Source organism: Hemitrygon akajei, chromosome 21 (genome assembly GCF_048418815.1).
Source record: "Hemitrygon akajei chromosome 21, sHemAka1.3, whole genome shotgun sequence".
Lineage (NCBI taxonomy): Eukaryota > Metazoa > Chordata > Chondrichthyes > Myliobatiformes > Dasyatidae > Hemitrygon > Hemitrygon akajei.
Genome location: NC_133144.1, coordinates 19381130 through 19407047, shown reverse-complemented (window position 1 = coordinate 19407047; position 25918 = coordinate 19381130). Strand labels below are relative to the sequence as shown.

General features: G+C 40.5%; 1 protein-coding gene across 4 annotated transcripts in view; it reads right to left on the bottom strand.

Annotated features, from left to right (window-relative positions):
- ptpn9a (protein tyrosine phosphatase non-receptor type 9a) overlaps positions 1-25918 on the bottom strand; it is a 247289-nt gene that overhangs the window by 65121 nt on the left and 156250 nt on the right. For all 4 annotated transcript variants that reach the window (XM_073024937.1, XM_073024936.1, XM_073024938.1 and 1 more), the window contains exons 4-7: positions 17223-17347; positions 13924-14029; positions 10804-10914; positions 3938-4257 (exon numbers count right to left, since the gene is read on the bottom strand). In XM_073024937.1, the coding sequence (XP_072881038.1) occupies positions 3938-4257; positions 10804-10914; positions 13924-14029; positions 17223-17347 (662 nt within the window). The remainder of the gene's footprint in view (positions 1-3937; positions 4258-10803; positions 10915-13923; positions 14030-17222; positions 17348-25918) is intronic.

Genomic DNA, 25918 nt, shown 5'->3' with positions numbered 1-25918 from the left:
ACTCCCTTTCTTTATCCCATGCAATGTTTTCAGCGACAGTACTCATGTGGATCCTCTGCCTCCCTCCTTCCTGAGCACATCCTCAACTCAGTTCTGGCCATGTAATCCTTTCACATTTGGTTTACAGTTGTCATTTATTTTAGGGTACCTATTTTCCTAGCTCAGTCAGTCTGCATTGTGGATCAGAGTCACTAATATTATCTATTTTGTTGAGAATGCTCTACAGTGCTATTTTCCCTTGACTGACACTGTCACTAATATGCTGTTATCTTTAAGGTCTCAGACCCTTCCCAACCCACTTTTACCCAAATCTTTAGCCTGTCCTATGGACTTGAATTTTCACAGCTCCCAATTCCTTACATTTTTCCCCTAAAAGGACCACCTAGTTATTCAATTCATCTGGACACAGATCCCACCTTGTTTGTGGATCCCCAGAACAGCCCATTCCATCCTTAGAACTGATGCCATTGCCTCACTGTATCAGCCTGATGTTTCTCTACCAGTTTGTACATGTTTCAGCAAACCAGTCAGATGTTTTGTCCAGGGATTTGTGTTTTTAATTTGGACCCCAGTTCTTCATCACTCATTCCTAGTTCTATTAAGGGTTGGTATTCATGTGGACCACCACAACTGCATCCTCTCCCTCCCTCCTTCCAGAACACACCCTCAACTCAGTGTAGGGCATTCACCACATTGCTGGGTAGATGCTAGCAGTAGAGATAGTGAAAAAGTTTGGCTGAAGGTGCAGCTAGGTCCAGAGCACGTCTTCACATCAGCAGATGGGATGTTTCCTGGTCCCATACACTTTTCCTGTGTCCAGTCTGTTTCTTTGGTTAAGGTGGAGACCTCTGGAAGAAGCCAAGATTGATTATCCTTTAGGCATTTTTGACTGAAGGTGGCTGCAAGTGCTTCAGCTTTGCTATTGTCAGCCATTACTGAGCATGGGAATGTTCTTCCTCCTGTTAACTGTTCAATCGTCTGGATGTGTAAAACTGCAAAGCTTTGACCTGACCTGTAACAGTGGATTGCTTTGTCTAATGCATGCTGTTTTACAGCAATTGAGTAGTACACACATTGTGACTGAAGATTCCTGGTAACTCTCCCTCTTCCCCAACACCCAGAAATGTCTAACCTCAGCAGCTAGCTCGGTAAGCTGAGCTGAAGTTCCTTTGGTGCAGATGTGGCTGACCAGAATCACAGTGCTTGCTGCAGACTTACACATTCTGTAAGATTCCACAAAACAAAACACCGAGTGTACCAGAAATCGACGCAAGAACAGAAAATGCCACTGATCAAAAATGAGACTAGGAGTTGCTGTAAACACTTAACAGGTGGTGAAACATCAATGGAAAGAAAAACAGATGTAACTTTTAAATTGTGATGGGGGGGGGCGTTGATCTGAAACATTAACTGTTTGCCTTTCCACAGGTGCAGCTTAGAGTCATACAGCACAGAAGCAGGCCTTTCAGCCCACAATGGCCATACTGACCGACTCCTATCAGCACTTCCTGCATCTTCTGTTACTGTGATTAAATTTTGACATGTGGTGATTTTCAACTGGAAAAAAACAAAACTTTGCTTTGTATATAAATTTTGTTCTATGTCTTTCTTTAAACTTTTAACTCAATCACTCAAGTTGGATTAAAAATAGACAAAATAAGTTAAATATTTACCTGTAAATTAGCCTCACAGTCTCTACTGGTACTGCAGTAGCAGTACAAATTTCCTGCCAATACTACCTTGCCCTTCCATCTTTTTGTCAAGTATTTGATGTCAATCTGCCTTTGCTGCAGAAGGGAAGCGTTAACCTTTATAACCATATAACCATATAACAATCACAGCACGGAAACAGGCCATTCCGGCCCTCCTAGTCCGTGCCGAACTCTTAATCTCACCTAGTCCCACCTACCCGCACTCAGCCCATAACCCTCCACTCCTTTCCTATCCATATACCTATCCAATTTTACCTTAAATGACACAACTGAACTGGCCTCTACTACTTCTACAGGAAGCTCATTCCACACAGCTATCACTCTCTGAGTAAAGAAATACCCCCTCGTGTTTCCCTTAAACTTTTGCCCCCTAACTCTCAAATCATGTCCTCTCGTTTGAATCTCCCCTACTCTCAATGGAAACAGCCTATTCACGTCAACTCTATCTATCCCTCTCAACATTTTAAATACCTCGATCAAATCCCCCCTCAACCTTCTACGCTCCAATGAATAGAGACCTAACTTGTTCAACCTTTCTCTGTAACTTAAGTGCTGAAACCCAGGTAACATCCTAGTAAATCGTCTCTGCACTCTCTCTAATTTATTGATATCTTTCCTATAATTCGGTGACCAGAACTGTACACAATATTCCAAATTTGGCCTTACCAATGCCTTGTACAATTTTAACATTACATCCCAACTTCTGTACTCAATGCTCTGATTTATAAAGGCCAGCGTTCCAAAAGCCTTCTTCACCACCCTATCTACATGAGACTCCACCTTCAGGGAACTATGCACTGTTATTCCTAGATCTCTCTGTTCCACTGCATTCCTCAATGCCCTACCATTTACCCTGTATGTTCTATTTGGATTATTCCTGCCAAAATGTAGAACCTCACACTTCTCAGCATTAAACTCCATCTGCCAACGTTCAGCCCATTCTTCTAACCGGCATAAATCTCCCTGCAAGCTTTGAAAACCCACCTCATTATCCACAACACCTCCTACCTTGGTATCATCAGCATACTTACTAATCCAATTTACCACCCCATCATCCAGATCATTTATGTATATTACAAACAACATTTTGTTTGTAATATTCCCTTTCACTACAAAGTTAAGGGAACTCGTCAGTCTCTGTGATTCCATTATCAGTGGGAACATTTACCTTCTTACCAATACCGAGGCAACTTCTTATAAACCACAAATCTTAAACTATTTGAAATTGGACTTAAAAATGTTGAATGCTGGGTCACTCAGATCAGGTGGTAACAGAGGAGAGAGAAGAGCTAATATTTCGAGTGAATGAGTTCTGACAGAAGGTCATTGACCTGAAACGTTATCTCTGATGCTACCTGATTTGCTGAGCATGTGAGGTGGCAGAAATGTCCTGTACGTATAAATGGGCGTGGTGGGGAAGGTGGTGGGAGCATGGACTCCGCTTCAAAATACTGGCTATTCGGTGTAATAAAATGACACAGCAGTTGCACAGTTCAGCATTCACACTGTACACCAGAATGCTCATCAAGCAGTTTGGAAAGAATTTACTCTTTCCACTTCACTATTACCAGTTGAGGTCAGACAGCTGAAGTGAACTCTGCCCCCACAATTTCTGCCCTGTGGTTTGACACTGCAGCTGACTTTCCCATCATTCCACTTCTCTCTCAACTGTCTTTGGCTGATTAAAATCTGGAAGCCACCACACGTGCACCATAAACACACACCACACACTCTAACATTCTTTGCCACACCTGCAAGTTTCTGCTTTACCAACAACACTATGCGTGAAGAAAAAGGAATGACTGCAATAGTTCGCTACAATTTTGGTCAGACTATTCATAATACGTGGGAATTTGTTAATAAGGAAACATCATCATCTGCATGTTTCTACACGAGGCAGAAACAAAAGGAGCCTTTGAATCATTTGTTTCATGTCCTTTGAAATAGCTTTTCTCTTGACCAGTTTCACCATTTGGGAGAAAAGTTCCAGATCTTCACAGATCTCTTTAATCTCGAGATGGCCCCTGGTATCCACCCTGAGTAATACATTTTTCTTCTTAAGACACTTTGTTTGTTTTGAACTCCCTTGCCAGAGATGCCCCTCCTCCCACTTACCAATGCTCTAACCATCCCTCAAGAAAAACATGCAAAATCTTTTATGCCTACTGTAACCTGGGCTCGTTATTTAACCTTTTTGTTTATGTGGAAAGGAATACTGAACTAACAACGAGCAGTTGAATGTGCCTGGAGGGGTCTCTCGCCGGATGTCTTCATATTCCTCAAAGATTCCCCTCTTCTGGACGGTGTTGACATGGTCCAGCAGTTCTTCCACCGTCATCCCTTCTAGCCCCGGTACGTGTACGGACACTTCGTCCTTCGGGAAGCCTGCGATGAGCTCGTCCAGCGAGTCAGTGTGTCCATTTGGTGACATTAAAAACTGCTTGTTCCAGCTGGAATGGTCCAATTTCAGGGTCCCACCTAAGTGCTCAGGCAGGCAATCCCTGGGGAGGTACAGTTTCAGCTCATATGTCTTCACCATTTGTACCTACAACAGAATGACAAAATAGGGTCAATGCAGTTCCTACATCTAATTCTGGGCAACAAAATTGATGCTAAAATGTTAGTTGGAGCTGCAATGATTTTGGCAGCTTTAAGAACCAGTCACTTTAAACAAAGATCTTCTAAACAATGGGATCACAGCAGTAGGAAAAGGAATCAGGCTCAAAGCTACAGGCTTTGATTTCATTGTTGAGCTTGGGAGACTTGTTGTAGGGCAGGTTTTAATTTTTCTAATGTGTTTACAGGGCTCCTTCAACAAGTTGCTGGGCTATGCAAGATGCCCGACTGGCTGATTTCAAGTAGGCTTCAAGAGCTGGGTGTTTGGAAAGGTGAGGAATGATAATCATTAATTGGTTGAGTGATTGAGAGCTGAGGAACCAAACTCTCCAACAATTCAAAATGGGGAGAAAGGCATCAATATACCCATCTCCTGAAATTCTGCTTACAATGGGAATAGCAGCACCATGGTCAAGAAACTAGCTTGCACCTACTGGGATGAATTAAAAATCAGATCATTAAATAAGTTGGGAATATAAAGCTTTTATCAGTAATAGTGACAAAGAACCCCAATATAAAAACTTAGGGTTCATAAGTATCCTTCATTCTGGGAAGGAAATTGGCCATTCTAATCTATGCAGAATGAATTGCAGCTGCTCTTCATCGCTCCTTTTAAGGCCAGTTAGTTTGGGAAGTAAATGCTGGGCATCTTTATGAGTGAAAGCAAACTTCACTGTTGCTCTTGCACTTGTATTTACTACTCAACAAACCCACCCCACCCCCACCGCCTCCCAATCTGCTCAGGCTGACTTTCCGGACTTTACATTGATACACTGGCATCCCATTGGCTTTTCTCAGACCTCCCTTCAAAACGTTTCAGAAAAAGAATGTAGCTAAAGATGCTACTCTGCTCATTTTGTCTATACCAACCCTTTATTCCAGGCCCACTTTCCACTCAGAATTGTACTAATCTCTGTCTTTATCCTTGCTCCTTTATTTCAAACATTGATTTAATTTCTCCTAAAAAGGTGACTGTTCTCCACTGCAACAGTCCTTAGGGTGGAAGTTCTTTGATTACATCCATTTTAATGGCTGGTCGAGTTACAGAAATTCATTCTTCCAGAATTATCAAATTACTTTCCAAAAATTTGAGATACAAATGTAAAAAAAAGTAAATAAATCAACATAAGATTTATTTTTCTTGATTTGCATTCCTTGACGCACATGCAGATGATACAACTTTGTATTACAGAAAATTGCAAGTCCGTTTTTCAGGAATGTGACCTCCCTCCAACAACTTTTCATAAGAAATTCCTCTCATGTTATACACCATACATTATTCAATCAGTTTAAGATCCTGCGGTGGCTTGATAGGGTAGATGTTGGGATAGTTTCATTTGGGAAAGTCATGAACAAGGGGTCATAATTACAAGGGACAGTCATTTAAAACCAAGGCATGAAGAATTTTTTTCTCTCGAGAGTAGTTAATCTCTGGAACTCTCTACCTCTGAGGCTCATGGAGACTAGATCATTAAAGATAAATAGTAGGCCCTCCATTGGTCAGGGCTGATCATGGATGTTACATCCTAGCTGTGTTGATACACAAGCCAGAAAGCAAGCCTGGGTAGTGCGATATGGAGAGTTGTCCATGTCGCAGGCTCCCCTCTCCATGCAGCTGATGAATCCAAAGGAACAACAAAGACCAGTACACTTCAACACCAGCGGCATCGCAGTAGTTGCCGGTTAGTGTCGAACTCAATGTAGGACTGTCTTAGGGATTCAGCTCCGGATTTTTTCTTGGGGTTCACTCCCAAAGCCTTCCCCATGAGTGGGCATAGCCTCAAGGCAGTGGGGTTTGCGATTAGAGTTTTCCTTCTCCTAGATGAGCTGCCAGCCATGGCTGATAAGCCTCGCCCGCCTGAAACCTGGTTTAAGGTGCCAGTAACCCGCCTTTGCCCTTTCTGTCAGTAAAAACATTTCTGTCAGGCTTAGTTGCTAAGCAACATGTGAAGGCCAAGAGCTGGACTTGGTTGTCAGAGACTATTTGAGGCACACGCCATGAGCGCTTTTACTAGGTTGTGGAGCTTATCCCTACTACACCTCTCCCCATGACAAGGAACCTATATTTAAGTAAGGAGATAGATAAAGGACATCGAGGGATTTAGGATGATGGAGAACTGTCACAGAAGAGAAGGCAAGGCCAGCATAGATCAGCCACGAACATATTGCACAGTGGGGAAGGCTTGAGGGGGCTTGTTTTCTCTTGTGTTCGTATGACTACACATTTGGCGAGACTTCATTCCAACTGTAAATTTGCGCTTTAAAGAAACTCTGTCCATATATCAACGTCTTACCTATCCAACATACACCACTGGAACCCATGTTACATCCATTATCAACCAGCTGATTGAATTGAAATTAGGCCAGACTGAGCCCAGAGATACCTGTCAAGTATTGTACTCTAAATTTAAAAAAAAATTAGGAAGTACAACATTTATCACTCATCTTGAAATGTCCTCAAAAAGCTTCTTGCATTGTTCTGGCCCACCTTTTGATGATCTGACTGTCAATAGAAGTTAACCTTTCAAGTTTTAGAAACCCAAGAAAGATAAATATAGAGGTGCATTTTTGTTCCATTTTCTTTGCTGGCGTCTCAAGAGTAGAATCTTTTCACTTTGTTTTTAAAAAAATTTTCTGGGTCAAAGAAATTTCATGTAATTTGTTAAACTAAGAAAAATAAATATGCATGATTTTCTTCAAAGAGGTGTAATTAGTTAAATATCCAGGTGGTATAATTGGGACTTCTGAGCAGATGAAAAAAAAATGCTGAATAAATATGGATTAATCAAAACAGCTCATAATCTACTCCTAATCTAAAGTGATACACGTGATTGCTGTACCTTCTTTAATTCAGGAAGTAAGTTAAGTTTGAACAGGTTTTTCCTTTACAGTGCAGCAAACTAAAAACCGACTCTTTCTATGGTTCTGTATTTAGTATATTATCGTTGTGCTAGGTTTTAAAGCCCACAGTGTTCATTACTGCAACTGAACACCAAGATTGAACAATGACATAAATTTTGTAATGTCAAAATATCCCATGAGTACAATTAGGAAGATCTTTCCAGCCGCCTACATATCTGTACTTTTAGCTCCCACTGGATGTTGGGAAGCCAACAGAGAGATTGCACCTTCCTGTTTTTGAGTTCTATCCTTATTACCTCAGTGGACAAGCCCTCTGTTTGTCCTTCCTGAATAATATTGTGCCATTCTCCCTGATTAGCAATGTAACTCCTCCACTTTCTTTTGCCTCCCTCAGATCAGAATCGGGTTTAATAACATTGGCATACGTCGTGAAATTTGTTGTTATGCAGCAACAGTACCGTGCAATAATAAAAACTATAAATTACAGTAAAACATATATATTTTAAAAGTTAATTTGAACAAGTAGTGCAAAAAGAGAAAATAAATTAGTGAGATAGTGTTCATGGGTTCGATGCCCATTCAGAAATCTGATAGCAAAGGGGAAGAAGCTGTTCCTGAATCATTACGTGTGCACCTTTAGGCTCCTGAACCTACTCTTTGATGGAGGAAATGAGAAGAGGGTGATGGGGGTTCCTAATGATGAATGCCATCTTTTTGAGGCATTGCTCCTTAAAGATGTTCTGGACACTGAGGAGACTAGTGCCTGTGATAGAGCTGACTGAGTTTACAACCTTCTGTAGCTTATTTCGATCCTGTGCAGTGCCCCCCTCCCAACCCCATACCAGACGGTGATGCAGCCAGTTGGAATCCTTCCCTATCAGGTCTGAAACATCAAGATCCTGCAACCTACTAAAGGTTTCTAAAATTCTGAATCATAAATCAGGTTTAATATCACTGACATATATTGAGAAATTTGTTATTTTGAGTATCAATACATAAAAAATACTATTAATTAAAATAAGAAATGCATACAAAAATAAAATAAACAGTGCAAAAAGAGAACAAAAATAGTGAGGTAATGTTCATGGGCTTGTTCATTGTCTATTCAGAAATCTGATGTTGGAGGGGAAGAAGCTGCTCCTCAAACACTGTGTGTCTGCCTTCAGCTTCCTGTAACTCCTTCTTGATAACAGCAATGAGAAGAAGGCTTGACTTGAGGGATGGCAGCCCTTAACGATGGATGCTACCTTTTTGAGGCATTGTCTTTTGAAGATGTCCTCTTTGCTGGGGGTGCAATGGAGCTGGCTAGATGCCCTGAACATGCTGGCAGGGGTTAAATGGGAAGAAGATATAATAGTGGCCTTCAGAAGGCTTTCAAATAAGCACATGATAATTAATGCGGAATATGGATCGTGTGCAGGCAGAACTGATTAGTTTAATTCGGCATTTTGTTAGCACAGACATTGTGGGATGAAGAGCCTGTCCTTGTACTGTACAATTCTGGTTTATGTTCTAAGATCTGAAACCTGCTATGTAGATTTACATGGTTTTGGTTTTACAATTGTTTCATGATGATTATTTGCTTTGGGGAATGAAAACTATTGCTCCTTTAACCTTTATCGCAAAAAAAAAACTAAATGGAAAGAAGTTATGCCTCCCTTGAATGGAGAATTGCTTGACCCAGCATGAACGTCTGGGCAGCAAACATCAAAATGGAAGTATTTGCTTTGGAAAGAATGGAGAGCAGATTTGCTGGATATGGGTTAAACAGAAAAGCTATTGCTCTGACTCTGAATCCAGAATGAGGGAAAAATACTTTAAAATTAGGGCCAAGATATTTAAGAGGGAACTCAAGCTTTTTTTTTCCCTGTACAAACAGTAGGTAAAATCTGTTGTGCACAAAGGCTCTGGTTTCATGACCAACTAAAAATTTCAAAGCTGAAAGATATACAATTGATAAAAACATCCATCCAAACTACCCATCATTCCTTTCTGACCTTGGAGCCATTAAGAATTCTGAATTAATTTCAGTATTTTTACCCTGCTTTTGTATTCACCTAGGTTGTGGCTATTGTTGCTACTACTAATCTTCTGAAGAGTTGCAAATGGAGTTCAACGTGGTGCAATGACCCATTTTAGACCTCATGATGGATGGGGGTGCCATTGATGAAGTAGCTGAAGATTGTTGGTCCAGAACATGGTTGTGAGGAGCTACTGCAATGATATCCAATGGCTGGTGTGATTGACCTCCAATAACTATAACCATCTTCCTTTGTGCAAAGTATGATTCCAATCATTGCAAAGTTGTCTCCTTGACGTCCTTTCAGATTTAAACGTACTTGATGCCAGTCTTGGTCAAACACTGCCTTGATGTTAATGAAGAAACAAGAAATGCATATCCAGGAATAGTACCTGAATTAAACAGAGTGTGGTGAGTGACAGCCCATCAGTTCAGTGAGCAGGAAAGAACATGACAGGAAATTATTGCATTACAGCACTTCTCCAGAGATCATTTCAATTCTTTAGCTATTTCTCTAGGTATGGCGATGAAATTGAAACAGCATTATTACTTCCTCTCTAGAATTTAACACTTTGGTCCATGTTTGAACTAAGGCTATGAATGGGGTCAGGATGCCAATGGATGTGGTGAGCAGGAATCGTTGTACAACACTATTAGGGCTATCCTCCATCATTTTGCCGACGAACATGAGCAGACTTGGGCAGTAATTCACCAGATTAGATCCAATCTGATTTTTGTGGAAAAGGATATATGTGAGAAATTTCCAACAGATTTGGTTAATGCCAATAGTGTAAATGTGGAAGGCATTCAACTATTCTAGGGTGCAAGTCTTCAGAATTACAGCTGGGTTTCTGTCTGATTCCATGACCTTTGATGTCTGCACCCAGAGTTTCAGCCAGTTCTCTGCACCAGGCTGCACTAGCTCACTAATTATGCAGCCACTCATCCCTCAAGGAACAGCTCCATCTGTGGTCCACATTGCCCTCCTCTGCCACCTTTGAATCAGAGCAGAGGCAAGTCCACCTCAACCCCAAGGGACTACTGAAGATGACAACTATTTACCAGATGTTTTCCTGCAGACTTATCGAGAAGATGATGAGGTGAGCATTGTTTCTATTCTGTGCCGAGTATGTATTATGACAAAATGCTGTTGAGCTGCAGCCACAGTAACTCCCAACATGTCCAGAGGTATTTCACAAGCTGTGTTGGCTACAGTTCTGTAGACTCCTGGCACAGTTCAGATGTGGTAGATAACAGATCATGACACAGAGAAACATTGTCCCAACAAGTCACAGTAGTCTTGAACCACGTGCAGAGCAGTAACTGGCTTTAACCTTCAGCCTTCTGTAATTAACTGCACCTCAGTGTGGAACAAGCAAACATTTTTAGGTTACGTAGATAAGTGTAGTAGATAGCTTAGTACATTCTTGGTAAATCTGGCCATTAAGGCAACACAGGAAGATCTGTCATTAATCCGGGATACATGTACAATATTTATGCATCTGCACTGATCATTGGAAGACACCAGAAAGCTGAAAATTACAGCTAACAAAGCAGATGACAGAAGTTTCACAAAGTTTGTACAGTACTCACTCTTTCCCGAAGCTTTTCTTTAAGAATTAAGCTTAGAACGGAATATGGGAATCGAAACCAGACAGGTGCCCCAACAATGAATACTTTTTTCAATCGAGCGGGAAAGGCTCCCTGAAAGTAGAAAGTTTTGTGTTATAAATCAAATAATAAATGACTGATCATCTGAAGTAGTTTGACTGACCCAAAAGGATGCTCTTCCAAGTTAAAATGCTAATGCTTTACAAGGATTTTATTTTACTTCCGAAGGAGTTTAACCCTGACAGGAAGAGATTAGTCTAGGATATCAGCTGCACACAGAACAAATACAGAGCTAATGCTGGAGCATCTTTGTGTTGCCAGAATCAAAACCAGACAGGAAACAAAAGGGAGGGATCAAACAGAGTAGAGCACAAGGGTAGAGAAAAAGAACATTCATTAATGGGTTGTAGTCAGATTTCACTTCAGTGACAAATGTCCACCCAAACTAAATTTTAAACAGCAACTGACTAACAGCATTGTTCAACAGAGATGCTGATCCTGATCTCTGGATGAGGTAAGTAGGTTGTGAAATTGTGCCCCCACTCATCTGCAACATGAACTTTTGGCAGCAACATGCCTAACAGGTCGTCACTCCTCACTGCTCGGTGCAGACGGTGGATGGCTTTTTAGTATTGGTCACATTCCCCAAGCAGTAAGGCCAATCAACACCTCCACCCACTAATCCACCCCCCCCCCACCTCCACTTTATCATTTCCTGCCAGGGTCACCCGATGTACAGACATTACTGTGCTCAGCATCACTTAATGGATATACAATCAATGTTAAGCTATCTTACAGGACTTAATTGCGTTTTTTTTTATTATTGTGCTCTTTATCTTAACAGTATTCTTGTTTTCTGCATTGGACCTGGACTAACAAATATTTTCATCTCCTTTTCACTTGTGTACTGGAAATTACATTAAACAATCTTGAATGGTATTGCTGTCACACGTACCGAGGTACAGGTTTTGCATGCCATCCATACAGATCATTTCATCACCAGGGCACTGAGGCAGTACAAGGGAAAAGCAAGAACAGATTGAAGTGTACAGTGTTGCAAATGGGAGGAGGAGGAAAGAGAACGACCACCATCACCAGCCATCAAGATTCAACACCTTCATTATATGAACCCTTCACATTAATATCAATTTCACACTGTATTTGGCCTAAATGCAAATTCATCTGCGCTTCAATTTCACCAATAGATTGTGAAAAGTTGATAGCTGAGTCTGGGAAATATACCAAAGCAAACACTTCTGCTTCAGTCAGTCAGAGGTACCTTGCTTTTTTCTCACTTATTTTACCCTGTGATGAAATCAAGATTCAAACACGAGGTCTGACACAAAATGACTGAATTTGAGAACTATAACGAAGACTGCCAAGGAAAATATTTTTCATTAATGGACATATCAATCCATGGCCTCCTCTACTGCCACAATGCAGCTACACTCAGGATGGAGGAGCAACAGCTTATATTCCGTCTGGGTAACCTCCAACCTGATGGCACGAACATTGATTTCTCAAACTTCCGTTAATTGTCCTCCCTCCCTTCACCATTCCCCATTCCTGTTTCCATTTCTCCCCTTATCTCTTTACCTGCCCATCATCTCCCTCTGATGCCCCTCCCCCTTCCCTTTCTTCCATGGTCTTCTACCCTCCCCTATCAGATTCCTCCTTCTCCAGTCCTTTATCTCTTCAACCAATCAACTTCTCAGCTCTTTACTTCACCCCTCCCCCTCTACTGGTTTTACCTATCACTTGCCATCTTGTGCTTCTTCCTCCCCTCCCCCACCTTCTTACTCTAACTTCTCCTCATCCTTTCCAGTCCTGATGAAGGATCTCAGTCCAAAACGTCAACTGTTTACTCTTTTCCAAAGATGCTGCCTGGCCTGCTGATCTCCTCTGGCATTTTGTGTGTGTTGCTAGGATTTCCAGCTTCTACAGATTTTCTCTTGTTTGAGTCTCATGAATGAAATATTATTTCAATGAAAATAAAGACAATCTCAACAACAAAGCAGGTCAACTATTCCATGTACTCAGCAGGTCAAGCCACATCTTTAGGAAGAGAAACAGGATGAACGTTTCATGTTGAAGATGCTTTGTCAGAACTGGCAAGAAGACAGAAAAAACTTGGAAGGGAAGGTCAGGGGGGAGTTGGTGTCTCTGATGGGGTAAAACTTGGGTGGACCATGGGGATCAGCTATAAACAAGGTTGCCTCATCAGTGAGTAAATGGGAGCAGTTTTAGAGAGAGAACATAGACAAAACAGTGGGAGAGTTTCAAAATGCAGAGCAGGAGGGCAGGCCAGGCACATCACCAACTCCCAAAGGGGAAAGAAACAGACAAGCTTGGCGACAATCAAAGATGGACAAATGATGCAGACAGAAATCAAGTTACCTAAAGTTGTAGCCTTCAATATTAAGTCCAGAGGCTGCAATGTGCCCAGATGGATGATGAGGTACTGTTTCTCAAGCTTGCACTGGGCGTCATTTTAACAGTGCAGAAGGCCACAGACCAATAGGTCAGAGCGGGAATGGGATGGAGACTTAAAGATTGGCAATGGGACGCTTGTGGCTACCCCTGTGGACTGAGAAGGTGATCACCCAATCTGAGTTCAATTTCACCAGTGTACAGGAGACTACACTGTGAATACCTGATGTAGTAACTAGGTTGGAAGGACAAGTGAATCGCTGCATCACCTGGAAAGATTGTTTGGTTTCTGTATGGTGGGAAGGGAAGATCGTGAAAAGTCAAGAGTCAGAGATCTTCCATTCCTTTCCAGGATCTCTTTATCTTCATCTCAAAAGATAGACTAGTTACTAACATCCATTACAAACCTATTGACTTCCACAGCTAGTTAAACCACTCTTTGTTTCATTCTGTCTCATGGAGTAAGGATTCTGTTCCATTCCCTCTGCCATACTTGCTCTGATGATGAAACTTTCAGTAGAGGTGTCTCTGAAATATCTTCCTTAATGGTGGTTTTCCCCTGACCATTGTTTACAATGACCTTGGCCACATCTCATTCATATCCCAGACCTCTGCTCACACCCCTTCCCCTACAGGACAGAATATGTTGGCCAATGACAGTTAGTGACTTACCTTCAAAAGGTGAAGAATTTTTTTGCTAAGGTCGTATTCAAAATTAGTGTATGCCGAGCCAGCCATATCGTAAATGAACACTAGCCCATTTCTCTGGGTTTCAAAACTGAGAAAACAAAAGTGCCACTAAATTTAGAACCGTTGGAACAATGAACATTCCAGGAATTACTGGGAGCTAAATAGTTTATGAAAAGTTTTGCATGTGCTTTAAGTTTGTTGTTTATTTAAATGTGATGCTTGGATAGGAAAGAATTATTCAGATAAGTGACATGGACAGCAAGAATTGATTAAAATAAATTGATTATAGCTCTAATGCAGTTTCCTAAATCAGATTATAGAAAATGTGATAAAGCTTGTCTGGAAATGACAAGTTCAAGACAGCTGTCACTTAAGATATCAAATTTTAAAAATAAAAATTGCAGTCTCACTAAAATTCAATAATCTTAGATTGAATACTTTCTTTTCAAAAATGCTGCAAATTAATTTTGAACATGACTGTAATATTCCTAAGCATTGACATAATCTCATTCACAGATCTATGCAAACATTGTAAACTATTCCCAAAATTGTACTGTAGGGATAAATTGCAACAAATTTAAAACCATTTTAAAATCATTTAATGCTAATATTGTAACTGGATATTTTAACCTGGTTTGTTAATTTTGCTGTAAATATTTGATTGCATTGTAGAAACTATCCAACTTTTTAAATTGGAGGGAGGAGAATAAATCTGAGTTACTGCTCGCAAAACAGAAAGTATACAACTGAGAAAAGTAAAGGAAGCAAAATTATATGTTTGGACTGAAGCTTTGGATGATGAAACTTCGAAGCTTTGGATTTCTAATTTCCATCTAATCACTTTCAAACACAAATAAATCCAAGCAATAATTCACAGCTCTATAATTACTTCTTCCTGACCAATACAACCACAAAATCCTGTCTTAAATGTGTTTCTATCAGAATCTTGCCCAGGTATCTTCGTGAGTTCAGTAACAATGGCTCTTCATTAATTTTGCTCCAGAAATTCCCAAGCATCTTTTTACTGGTTACTGCCAAAATATTCTGATTTGGCTCAGAATAAATGACTGAGGGTAATTTGCTAAAGAAGTCAGTTACTTGGCAATAATTAGAGCTTATTTTTCCTAAAAGTACAAAATTATTCAGCACAAGTTCTGAAAAAAACTGGGATGATGTGAAATAAGTTCCATATTGGTTCTGCATTGCTGTTTGTTTATGGAACCCAACCACATGCATTTGGTATCAAAAGAAATATACAAAAATAAAGTACAGATCAGTAAACGTCAAATAAAGACGGAACATGCAGGAAACACTCAGTAGGCCAGGCAGCATTTGTGGAGAGAGAAACAGAAAGCGTTTGAGGTGGAACAGGGAAAAAAGTAAAACAACATGGTTTTAAGTTGCAGAGAAGAGTTGGTGCTGGTGTGGATAGAACCGAGGGAATATGTGTAGTAAGCTAAGGCCAGGGTTGCTGTTGGGATAAGATGCAGAGGTCTTCCAGTCAATGGGTTATTGGGTGCAGAGATGAGAACATTAACAAAAGAGGGTAAAAAGCTGAGAACTACAAAGCTGTCACACGTATTGAATAGGTCAAGTTGCACTAATGGAGAGAGAGAGAAAAACTGAGCCAATATCACAGATGACATATAGATGAAATGACTAGTTCTGATAAAGACAGAAAGAACAAATTACCCAAAGATGTAGAATCTAATATTTTAAGTCTGAAAGGCTCCAAAAGTTGGAAGATAATGCGTAGTTCCTCAGACTTGCATTGGGCAGGTGGGTAGGTCTGTTTGCCTTTCTCTCTATTTATTTATTTATAGAGATACAGCAGAATAGGCCCATCTACCCCTCTGGGCCACACCGCACCACCCAGCAACCTCCCGATTTAATACTGGCCTAATCAATTTACGTTTTTGGACTGTGGGGGGAAACTGGAGCTAATATAACTGTGTAGCAACCCACAGGTAGCTAGGGAGGGGTGGGGTGGAGAACTGAAGTAGCAGGTGATGGAAGATCAGTGTTGGCCTTGCAGACTGAATGCTGCTCTAAGTGATAACCAGATTGCATTTGGTTTTACCAGTGTGGAGGAGATCACAGAGCTAACACACCGAATGACTGCTTTGCCTGAAGGGACTGTTCAATCTTTGGATGGTGGAAAGGGACAGATGTGACATCTCCTGCAGTTTTATGAGACAGTGCCATGGGATGGAGGATAGCTGATGGGAATGTGAGAGCACAAAGGGAATTTGCAAGAGGAATGTTTTATTTGAAGTGCTGAAAGTTTAAATTTTGGATCTGGGTAGACTCTCACAAATGAATCTAACGTTGTGTTCCCTGCTTTTACCACTGGGCAATGCTGATCAAGGGACATTGAGAAAAAGCCATGAAACTGTTTCAGGAATCCATATCACTGAGCTGAATAGGTATTCATCATGGCACTCCACCCTTTGATCTCTTATTTTAATCTCCTTTAAAATTAGTCTACACTACCTGCCAACGTGGCTGTCTTAAACCTTTTATTAAATCTTAATGTAAGATTTATAGCTTAAACTTTACATTAAATCTAAACACTTTGTCCTTGTCTAAAGGTTGGTTCAGGAATAATGAAGTACTACAGCATGGAAATAGGCATTCAAGCACTCATTTATGCTAACCTTACACTAGCTTTGTCTCCATATTCTCATCAACTTTTCTTCAGATTCCACCATGCACATACACACTAGGGGCAATTTACAGTGACCAATTATGTTCCATCTCATGCCTTTAGGGTGTGGAAGGGAACTAGAGCACCTGGAGAGAATCTATACAGTCATAAGACACATTAACTCCGGACAGCCACCACACAAGATCAGGACTGAACCAGCTTACTAGAATTCTGATGTAGGGGCTCCAATAGCTGCACTACAGGAGTTCTGACAATCTTTTAACGTAACATAATTCCATTCTCTTATGCCCTTAAAACATCCTCAATAAATCCTCCAAATTTCAAAAGAATCCCTGACAAGACAAATCTGAAAGAACAAAAGTTACAAATAGAAAATGTCTATTTCAGTCTAGCCAGTTTGCAACTAGAAACATTTGACACAAACAAGTGTATTTAAGCTCTAGATTTCCATTAGTCCTTTTAATCTGATGCAATTTTATTGCATTTAAGAATTTAAATTGTATAAATACCATTAACTTTCACAATTAAAAGGCTTTAATAAAATGCTCCCTCTCTGCTCCCATAGTTTTCTTAAGTAAGCAGATCTGTAAAGGACACAGTCAGCAATGCCTACCTTTCAATAGCTTGATCAAGCAGGTAGAACAAGGCTTGCAAGACCACGTGCTGCAGAGTTTTGTTGGGTTGATGTAACTTGGCAGTGAAAAGGGCAATGGATGCTCCAGATGGATCGCGTACGCTCTGAGAAGAAACAATAAAAAACATAAGTCAGAAAATTGGAAAGATGATATTTGCAGCATATTAAGTACACAACAATTTTACCATTACTGGTCTTTCATCTTCTTTTGTGCATTCTTTTCTGTTATCTGCTGCTGCCATCAACAATCCTAAGCCTTTTCCAAATCAGGGTGGCTTAGCTGTTCTAGCACAAGGAAATCTAATTAATGTCCCAGCTCCAAAGACGGCTGGATTTGACACAAATCTCACAAATGCAAAGCAACCCCGTGGTGCCAATTCATCTAATATTTCACTTATGAACTCAGTAGTTTCAGATATATGACTATTTAAGTTTGTCACCTGGTCACTAAAAGCAAAAGAGAGCCTCTTAAACCTGTCCATTCCTGGCCAAAGGAAAAGTAGCACACAGGCATGGAGCCGAGAATGAACAAGAGTGCGAAGGTGAGGACGGCACTCATCACAATGAAGGAAGAAAGCGAGAGACAAAGGTCAAAGTCAAGCATTCTATCATATGCATAAGTACACGCAAGCACAGACAATGTGAAAAACCCATTCACTGCAGCATCACAGGCACTCAGCAAGAGCAAGACAGAATGAAAGAGCAAGGTGAGAGAGAGAGTACAGTGAGTGAGGAGAGGATAAAGTGCTGAAGCTAAAGAAGGAAAAAATGATGGGCAACGGTAATGGTGAATAAATGGGGTGGGCAAGATTGCAAGTAGGTGTGGAATAGCTGAGAGAAGGGAGGGAAAGGTGAAAGGAGTGAAGGGGTAAGGGAACTGGAGAGAAAGGGGATACACAATGGAAAGATTTTTGCAAAAAAATTCATAAATAAGCATTGAACTGGCTCTTATATTGATTTTAATTATTCAGCTGTATTTTTGATACATTTCCAATTATTAAACAAAATGTCAGTATTATTTGAGAAGGAATGGAATGGATAATGTTTTCAGATGATAATGTTGTGACATCGTCATGTAAATCTGTGACAGGATATAATAGAAAGAAGCTGGATGTTAACTTAGATAGAAACAACTATCTAGGGGCCATAAGGGATTACAATCAGCTTGGCAATTTCTAAAGACAAATAACTTGTAAGTAATCCCTCTAATCTCTGTCCAATTTTCTCCCAAACATTTCCATGCAGAGTCCTTTCGTAGTTCATTATGAATATTAGTTACAATATTCAATTGAAACTGTTTGTTAGTTACCCCTTAACTACCCCTCCCTGCTTGTAAGGTCTGTATTTCCTGGTTCCAGAGCTCAGGGCAATCTGAATTCCATTACTCTAGATACAGTTGGTTATTTTCTTAAAGATCTTGGTAGTGTCTTCCAAGACATCCACTCTTCCACAGAAAACAAGCACAAGGCCTCTAAACATCCTAATGTCTCAAGACAAACATCAGGTTACATTTCCTTGTCAACTGTTATAAAGTGGAAATAGTTCTTGCCATGCAGGCCCTTCAGCTTGCTAGGCTTTTCCATGGGATCATGGTTGATGTAAGTCCACTTTCCTGCCCTTTACCTTTAACCCTAGATTCTCTCATTGATTATAAACCTAATTTCATCAGTATTAAATGTACACAAAGTCCCTATCCCCAAAGCTCTGAGGCAAGAGTTCCAAAGACTTAAACCTTTTGACTAAAAAATGTCACCATCCCAGTCTTAAATATGACCCCTCTTACAGAATATAGACCATGTTCTGGACCCTCTCAAAAGAATAAAGATCCTCACAACATATCTAATTTATGAAGCTAATAAGCTTCAAAATATCATTTCTCATTCTTCAAAACTCCAGTGAGTGGAGTCCCAACATGTTGAATCTTTTATTCCCAGAGATTTACTCTTTCATACCTGGGACCATCTTGGTTCAGTGCATTCACACTTTTTTCAGGTAATCCACTTAACAAAATGACTCATTACTAATAATTCTCTCTGATCGGCAAGCTGCTATTTACTCAAAGGAACAGAAGTGGTGACTCAGTTTTTAATCATCGAATAACCAACCTGAGAGTCCTCCCCATTTTTGAAAACCAGTACCCTAAGAAAACCTTTTCTGAACTACTTCCAATAAAATATACACTCAGTGGTCACTTTATTAGGTACAGGAGTGGAACCCTGTGTGGTCTTCGGTTGCTGGAGCCCATCCACTTCAAGGGTCAACATGTTGTGTGTTCAGAGATGCTCCTCTGCACACCTTTGTAACACATGCTTATTTGAGTTACTGTGCCTTCCTGTCAGCTTGAACCAGTCTGCCATCTAATCTGACTTCTCTTATTAACAAGGTGTTTTCACTCACAGAATAGCCACTCAGTGGAATTTTTTTTTTGTTTTACACTCCACACTTTGTAAACTTCTAGAGACTGTTGTGCATGAAAATCCCAGACCAGCAGCTTTTGAGATACTCAAACCACCCCATCTGGCACCAATATTCATTCCATGATCAAAGTCACTTGGATCACATTTCTTCCCTAATCTAATGTTCGATCTAAACAACTAGCTTCTTGACCATGTCTGCATGCTTTTACGTACTTACTGAGTTGCTACCATGTGATTGGTCGATTACATATTTGCATTAACAAGCAGATGCACAGGTATACATAATAAAGTGGCCACTTATTATACTTTCTTACTTGGGGGGGGGGGCCTAAAATGTTTGCATTGTTCTAGATGTGTTCTCACCCTTGCTCATACATTGTGTAAGACTTAATTCTTGTACTCCAATTCCCTTGAAGTAAGGGCCAACATTCCATCATTCTTAGAAAGACATAAGAGATCTCAGAAGCTGGGATCTAGACCAAGTTCTGTTTTTGTTCTAATTCCATTTGTCTTTCCTAATATCTGCTGCACTTGTGTGCCAACCTTGTGTTATGCAAGCGGATCCCAAACCCTTCAGTGGTTTGTCTCTATTTAAATGATAGTCTATTCTTTTGTTCTTCCTTTCAAAATCAACAACTTTAAATTTCTTCACTTTTTCTTCTCCACTCGTCAAATAAATTAATCTACTAATGCCTCTCATTAAATGGTCTGTACTCTTCTTGTAACAGGCCTTCTCACCTATTTTCGTGTGTTTTAAAAAAAATATTGATTCAAGTCGTGGGCTAAGTCAGCCCACAGACTAAGTCAGCATCTTGTTGCCCATCCCAAGTTGCCATTGAGAAGGTGACAGTGAGCTGCTTTCTTGAAATGCTGCAATCCTTAGCATTGAATTAATTTATCTGAGTCATTACCATACACTGTTATAGATGTGGTTCCAGACTGACTCCTGTAGTACCACAATGAACACAGGTTGGCAATCTGAAACGGTCTTATACCCGTCAGCCAATATATTACCTTCAACCTCTGGCACTTTATCTTCTGAGTTAATCTTTTGTGAGGCCTTCTTGAAGCCTGAATATAAACTGCCTACTGGTTCATTTCAAGAAGACCAGAACATAAAAGCTATGATGTAATGCTGAGACTTTATCAGGCATTGGTTAGACTGCATTTGGAACATTGTGAGCAATTTTGGGCTTTTACCTGAGAAAAAATGTGTTGGTCCTGAAGAAGGTCCAGAGGACCTTCACAAGAATGGTTCCAGAAATAAAAAGATTAATATACAAGATGCCTCTGGACCTATACTCGACAGAGTTCAGAAGGATGGGTGGTGGTGGGGAGACCTGATTGAAACATACACGATACTGTTGCTAGGATGGATGAAGATTTTTATATTGGTAGGAGAGTCTAGGATCCAGGTGTGTGCCTTTACAGCTGAAATGAGGATTTTTTTTCAACAAGATGGTGGATCTGTGGACCTTGTTGCCACATTGGGCCGTGGAAGCCAAGTCATTGAGTGTACTTGATATCAATAGATTCTTGAATTGTAATGGAATTAAGGGTCACAGGGAGAAGATGGGAGAATCAGGTTTAAAAAGATAATCAGCCATGATCATTAGACTCAACATCTGAATGGCCAAATTCTGCTGTAATACCTTATGGTTTTCCTCTGATTAGGATTCCTCAAAATCTCTAATTGATTTTATCAGACGTGACTTCCTATGATAAAGCTACGAATACTCTGCCTGAATCAATTATGATTTTCCAAAATTGTTGCTACTACTTTATTCATAACTAATCCTAAATGTTTACCAACTGCAGATATTAGGCTAACCAGCCTACTTGGTTACATTTTGTCTCCCTCCCTGTTTTGAATAAGGGTGTTACATTGGCAGGTTTCTAATCCTCTGGTATTTCCCCTGATTGTAAGGCTCTTTGGAAGATTGTGATGAATGCATCCACTATATCAGTAGATATTTCTTTAGAATCCTTTAATGAAAGCTATCTTGGTCAGTGGATTTCGTTCGCATTACTTTGCCCAGTTTCTCTAGTGATGGCAGCAGCATTTTCAGCAAAGAGATATTAGGTGGCAATGAAAATGGGAGAGGAGAGAGGAGTAATATATGGAAAAATGCAAGGTTAGACATATTGGTTGGAAGTATAGAGAATGTTCTTTTCCACAGCGAGCAAATATGAAAGTTTGGTGTACGGAGAGATCCAGGAGCGGTGTTTCACAAAGCAGAGTTAAAATGCACATCTGGCAGCAAGAAGGATATTAGACAATGCAGTGCAGGAAGTATGAAGTATGTGCAAGGGAGCAATGAAACACGGTTTTGGTGAGTCCACACCTGAGACCGTGTGTGCAGCTTGGTCTTATGACCCAAAAGATATTCTCGCATTGGAGGTGGTGCATTGTGTGAGTTATCTGAATGATTCCTGCATTGAGTTTGTTCCGTGAGATCAAAAATACCACTGAAACATAGAATTCTGAGAGCATTTGACAGGATTGTTTCTTCCATTTTTCACCTTCCAGCTCCTTGCATTATTCACTTTTAAACCCACCCGCCCCCAAAATGCACCAACCTTCCACCTTACCTGGATTCATCTATCACCTGCTAGCTCTTGCTCCTCCCCCTCCCCTTTACCCTTCTGTTATGGCTTCTACCCTCTTCCTATCCAGACCTGATGAAGGGTCTTGGCTCAATATGTCGACTGTTCATTTTCCTCCATAGGTGCTATCTGTCCTGTTGAGTTCCTCTAGCATTTTGTGTATGTTGTTCTATGCCAGGGGCTCCCAACTTTGTTTATGCCGTGGACCAATGCCATAAGCAAGGGGTCCGTGGGCCCAGGTTGGGAAGAGAGTCATCTTGCTGGAGTCCAGAATCAGGCAGCAGAGTTCAGGATGGGAAACTGTCCATTTAAGGCAAAAATCAGGAATGCTTTTTACTCTGAGTGATGAGTTTCCCAGGAAACTGGATAGTCAGTAGTTGACTACATTCAAGTCCGTGCTAAATGTTTCGCACCCAAAGTTATTAAATGATTAGGAAAGGTGGAGCCAAAGGATTGGCCAGCATCTTAGTGAATGATGAAGCAGGTTCAAACATCGGTTATATTCTGTTTCTGTATGCTTAAACATGTTCTTAGAACATACATTAAATCAGAAGCAACTGTATGAACTGGAGGAAAGTGAGAGTTCAGTAAATCTTCCTATTAATATACAATGCCAACAATAAGCACATGTATAGGATTTTAACTATGAGAAACTTCGAGGTACAGGCTGTCACCTGGTTACAGATGTCTGACTACAGACACATTACATATGGATAAGCTTCTGTGTAAGTAAATTCAAAAGTCTGATGTCCAGACACACACTTGTTCCTACAAATGGCAGAACTAGTTTTCACTCTTTCCACTTTTAGCAACTGTTCTGTCGGATCAGTCTTTTGAGCTTTTGGTGCCATTCATTACAATACCGTGGAGGTATGGTTATTGTAGCAAGTGACTTGTGCATTTTCCAACTTTTAAATGTAAAAACGGAACATGCTTGTTACCTGTGGATGGTCTATACTTCACAGAAACGTTATCAAAATAAGTTTGACACTGGGCCACATTGGACATTCAGTGTCCAAAAGCCTAGTCAGAAGTAGGACCATTCTTATAGAAAAAAGAAGAGGCATTGGTAGGAGACATAAAGGGAGAGAATTCAACAATTGGACGTGAGGCAGGTAGCTTAGAGGCTTGCAAGGGGGTAGAAAGCTGTAGGGATATGAAGGCGAAAATCATAGAAGGATTTGTAAAAATAGATAAGAACGCTGAAAAGAGTCCTCTGACATAACACAAACCAATGAGGATCATAAAGCACAAGGGCAATTAGTGAACAGGACCTGATCCAATTAAAAGAAAGCCAAGGGTTTGGATAACCCCGGGCTGAAGGAAAGGAGAAGGCAGGCCAGTCAACGATGTTTTGGGTTCTTCATGCATGTAACAGGTGTGTGAAAAGGGGGTTCTGGAGTATTCTTTCTCAAAACTGCTAAAACTAGTCAAATATTCATAATAGAAATTTATAGATATACCCATCTAAGGATATGGAGTCATGATAAACAAGCAGAGCTCAGATGCAGGCTAGGCCTGCTCTGCATTTTTAGGGTAAGAGATGGAATGCATGATCTACTCCAGTACAACACAACAGAAGAACACTGAAGGTCAAAGTTGAATGCAAAGATACCTTTTTTGCAATTCACAGACTAAGTCACCAACAGTACTGCAATGAAACTCTAATAATCCAGTACACAAAGAACAATGCTGTTGCCTGTTTAACACATTTTCCAGGCTACTGGATGTTATTCAATATGAGCACTCCCAAATAATGTTACATCAAACATTAAAACACACTTCTACAGACGCACTGTTGAAAGCATCCTGACTGGCCGCATCACAATCTAGAGCCACAATTCCAACGCATGGGAACACAAAGGGCTGCAGAGAGAAGTGGACACAGCCCAGTATATCACAGGCACAGACCTCCCCACCACTGACACCATTTACAAGCAGCACTGCCTCAAGAAGGTGATATCTATCATCACCATGCAGGTTACGTCCTTTTCCCAGTAGAAGCTATAGAAGGCTGAAGTCCCACACCATCAGGTTCAGGAGCAATTACTTTCCTGCAACCATCAGGTTCTTGAACTGACCCGTACCACATTCATTCCACCTTAGCAACTGAGCATTATGGACCACCTTTTCACTACCATGGAATTATGTCTCCTTTGTTTTTTTGCACTGGTGTCTTGTTTTTGTACAGTTTTATCTTCCCTTGTATAATATATGTTCGACTTGTTTTCTGGATGTTGTTCGAATCGACCTGCCTGCAATGCTATTTGTGAGCAAGTTTTCCATTACACCTGTACCTCACCATACTTGTGCACATGACAATAAATGTGACCTGAATTAATTTTCATTTTACATAATAAAACATTTTACATAATAAATGTTCCAAGTGAATTAAACATGCTTAAAAGGAACATGGAAAATGGGATCTTGGTCAGCAGAGAGAATGCACAAACCAAAGCCCTGGTGAGCAGAATGGAAGCACAGCAAATGGAACACCAGTGAATCAAAAGGGAACAGGAGAACACTGAGGCCCCAGTGAGTGGGAATGGAGGAAGGGTGTACAAGAACAGCAACACGGCAAATGCTATCTAGTTAAGAGCTGCTCAGATATCAGGAATTCTGAATGTTCAGCTAGCAGATTATGGCAGTTTCACATACCAGGAACCTTGTTAGACTTCATTCAGTTTTGGTTGCCCCATTATAGAAAGGATGTGGAAGCTTTAGAGAGGGTATAGAGGAGATTTAGCAGGACATTGCCTGGATTAGAGAGCATGTCTTACCAGGAAAGAATGAGTTGGCTAGGGCTTTTCTCTTTGGAGCAAAGGAAGAAAAGACGCGACTTGATAGAGGTGTACAAGATGATAAGAGGCATAGATACAGTGGAGAGTCAACTGCAACATCTTACTCAATGATACAGATAATCCTCAAAAACATCATTGCTTCAGAATCCTATAGTGTTATTTACTTGCCAGTAACTAAAGACTCACAAGGTTTTTATTTTATTGGTTTCCTATTTGTCAGGGTTGTATATTAACAACAGATTTCAACCAGACCTCTACAGATGTGTGGTGAAGAGTATATTGAGGGGCTACATCACAGCCTGGCATGGTAAAACCCATGCCCTTGCACAGAAAATCCTACAAAAAGTAGTGGATTTGGCTCAGTCTATCACAGGCAAAGCCCTCCCCACCACTGAGCAAATCTACATGAAATGCTGTTACAGGAAAGCATCATCCATCATTAGGGATCCCCACCACCCAGGACATGCTCTCTTCCCACTGCTGCCATCAAGGTGGTGGTACGGGAGCCTCAGGACTCACAGCACCAGGTTCAGCAAACAGTCATTACCCCTCAACCATCAGGTTCTTGAACCAAAGGAGATAACTTCACTTGCCCCATCACTGAACTGTTCCCACAAGCTATGGACTCCCTTTCAAGGACTCATCTCAGGTTCTTAATATTTATTGCTTATTTATTTATTATTTGATTCTTTTTGTATTTGAATTGTCTTTTGTACATTGGTTGAATAAGAGAAAGATGGTCTTCCATTGATTTTATTATGGTTATTATTCTATTATGAATTTATTGAGTATGCCCACAGGAAAATGAAGCTCAGGGTCGTATATGGTGACATATATGTACTTAGACAAT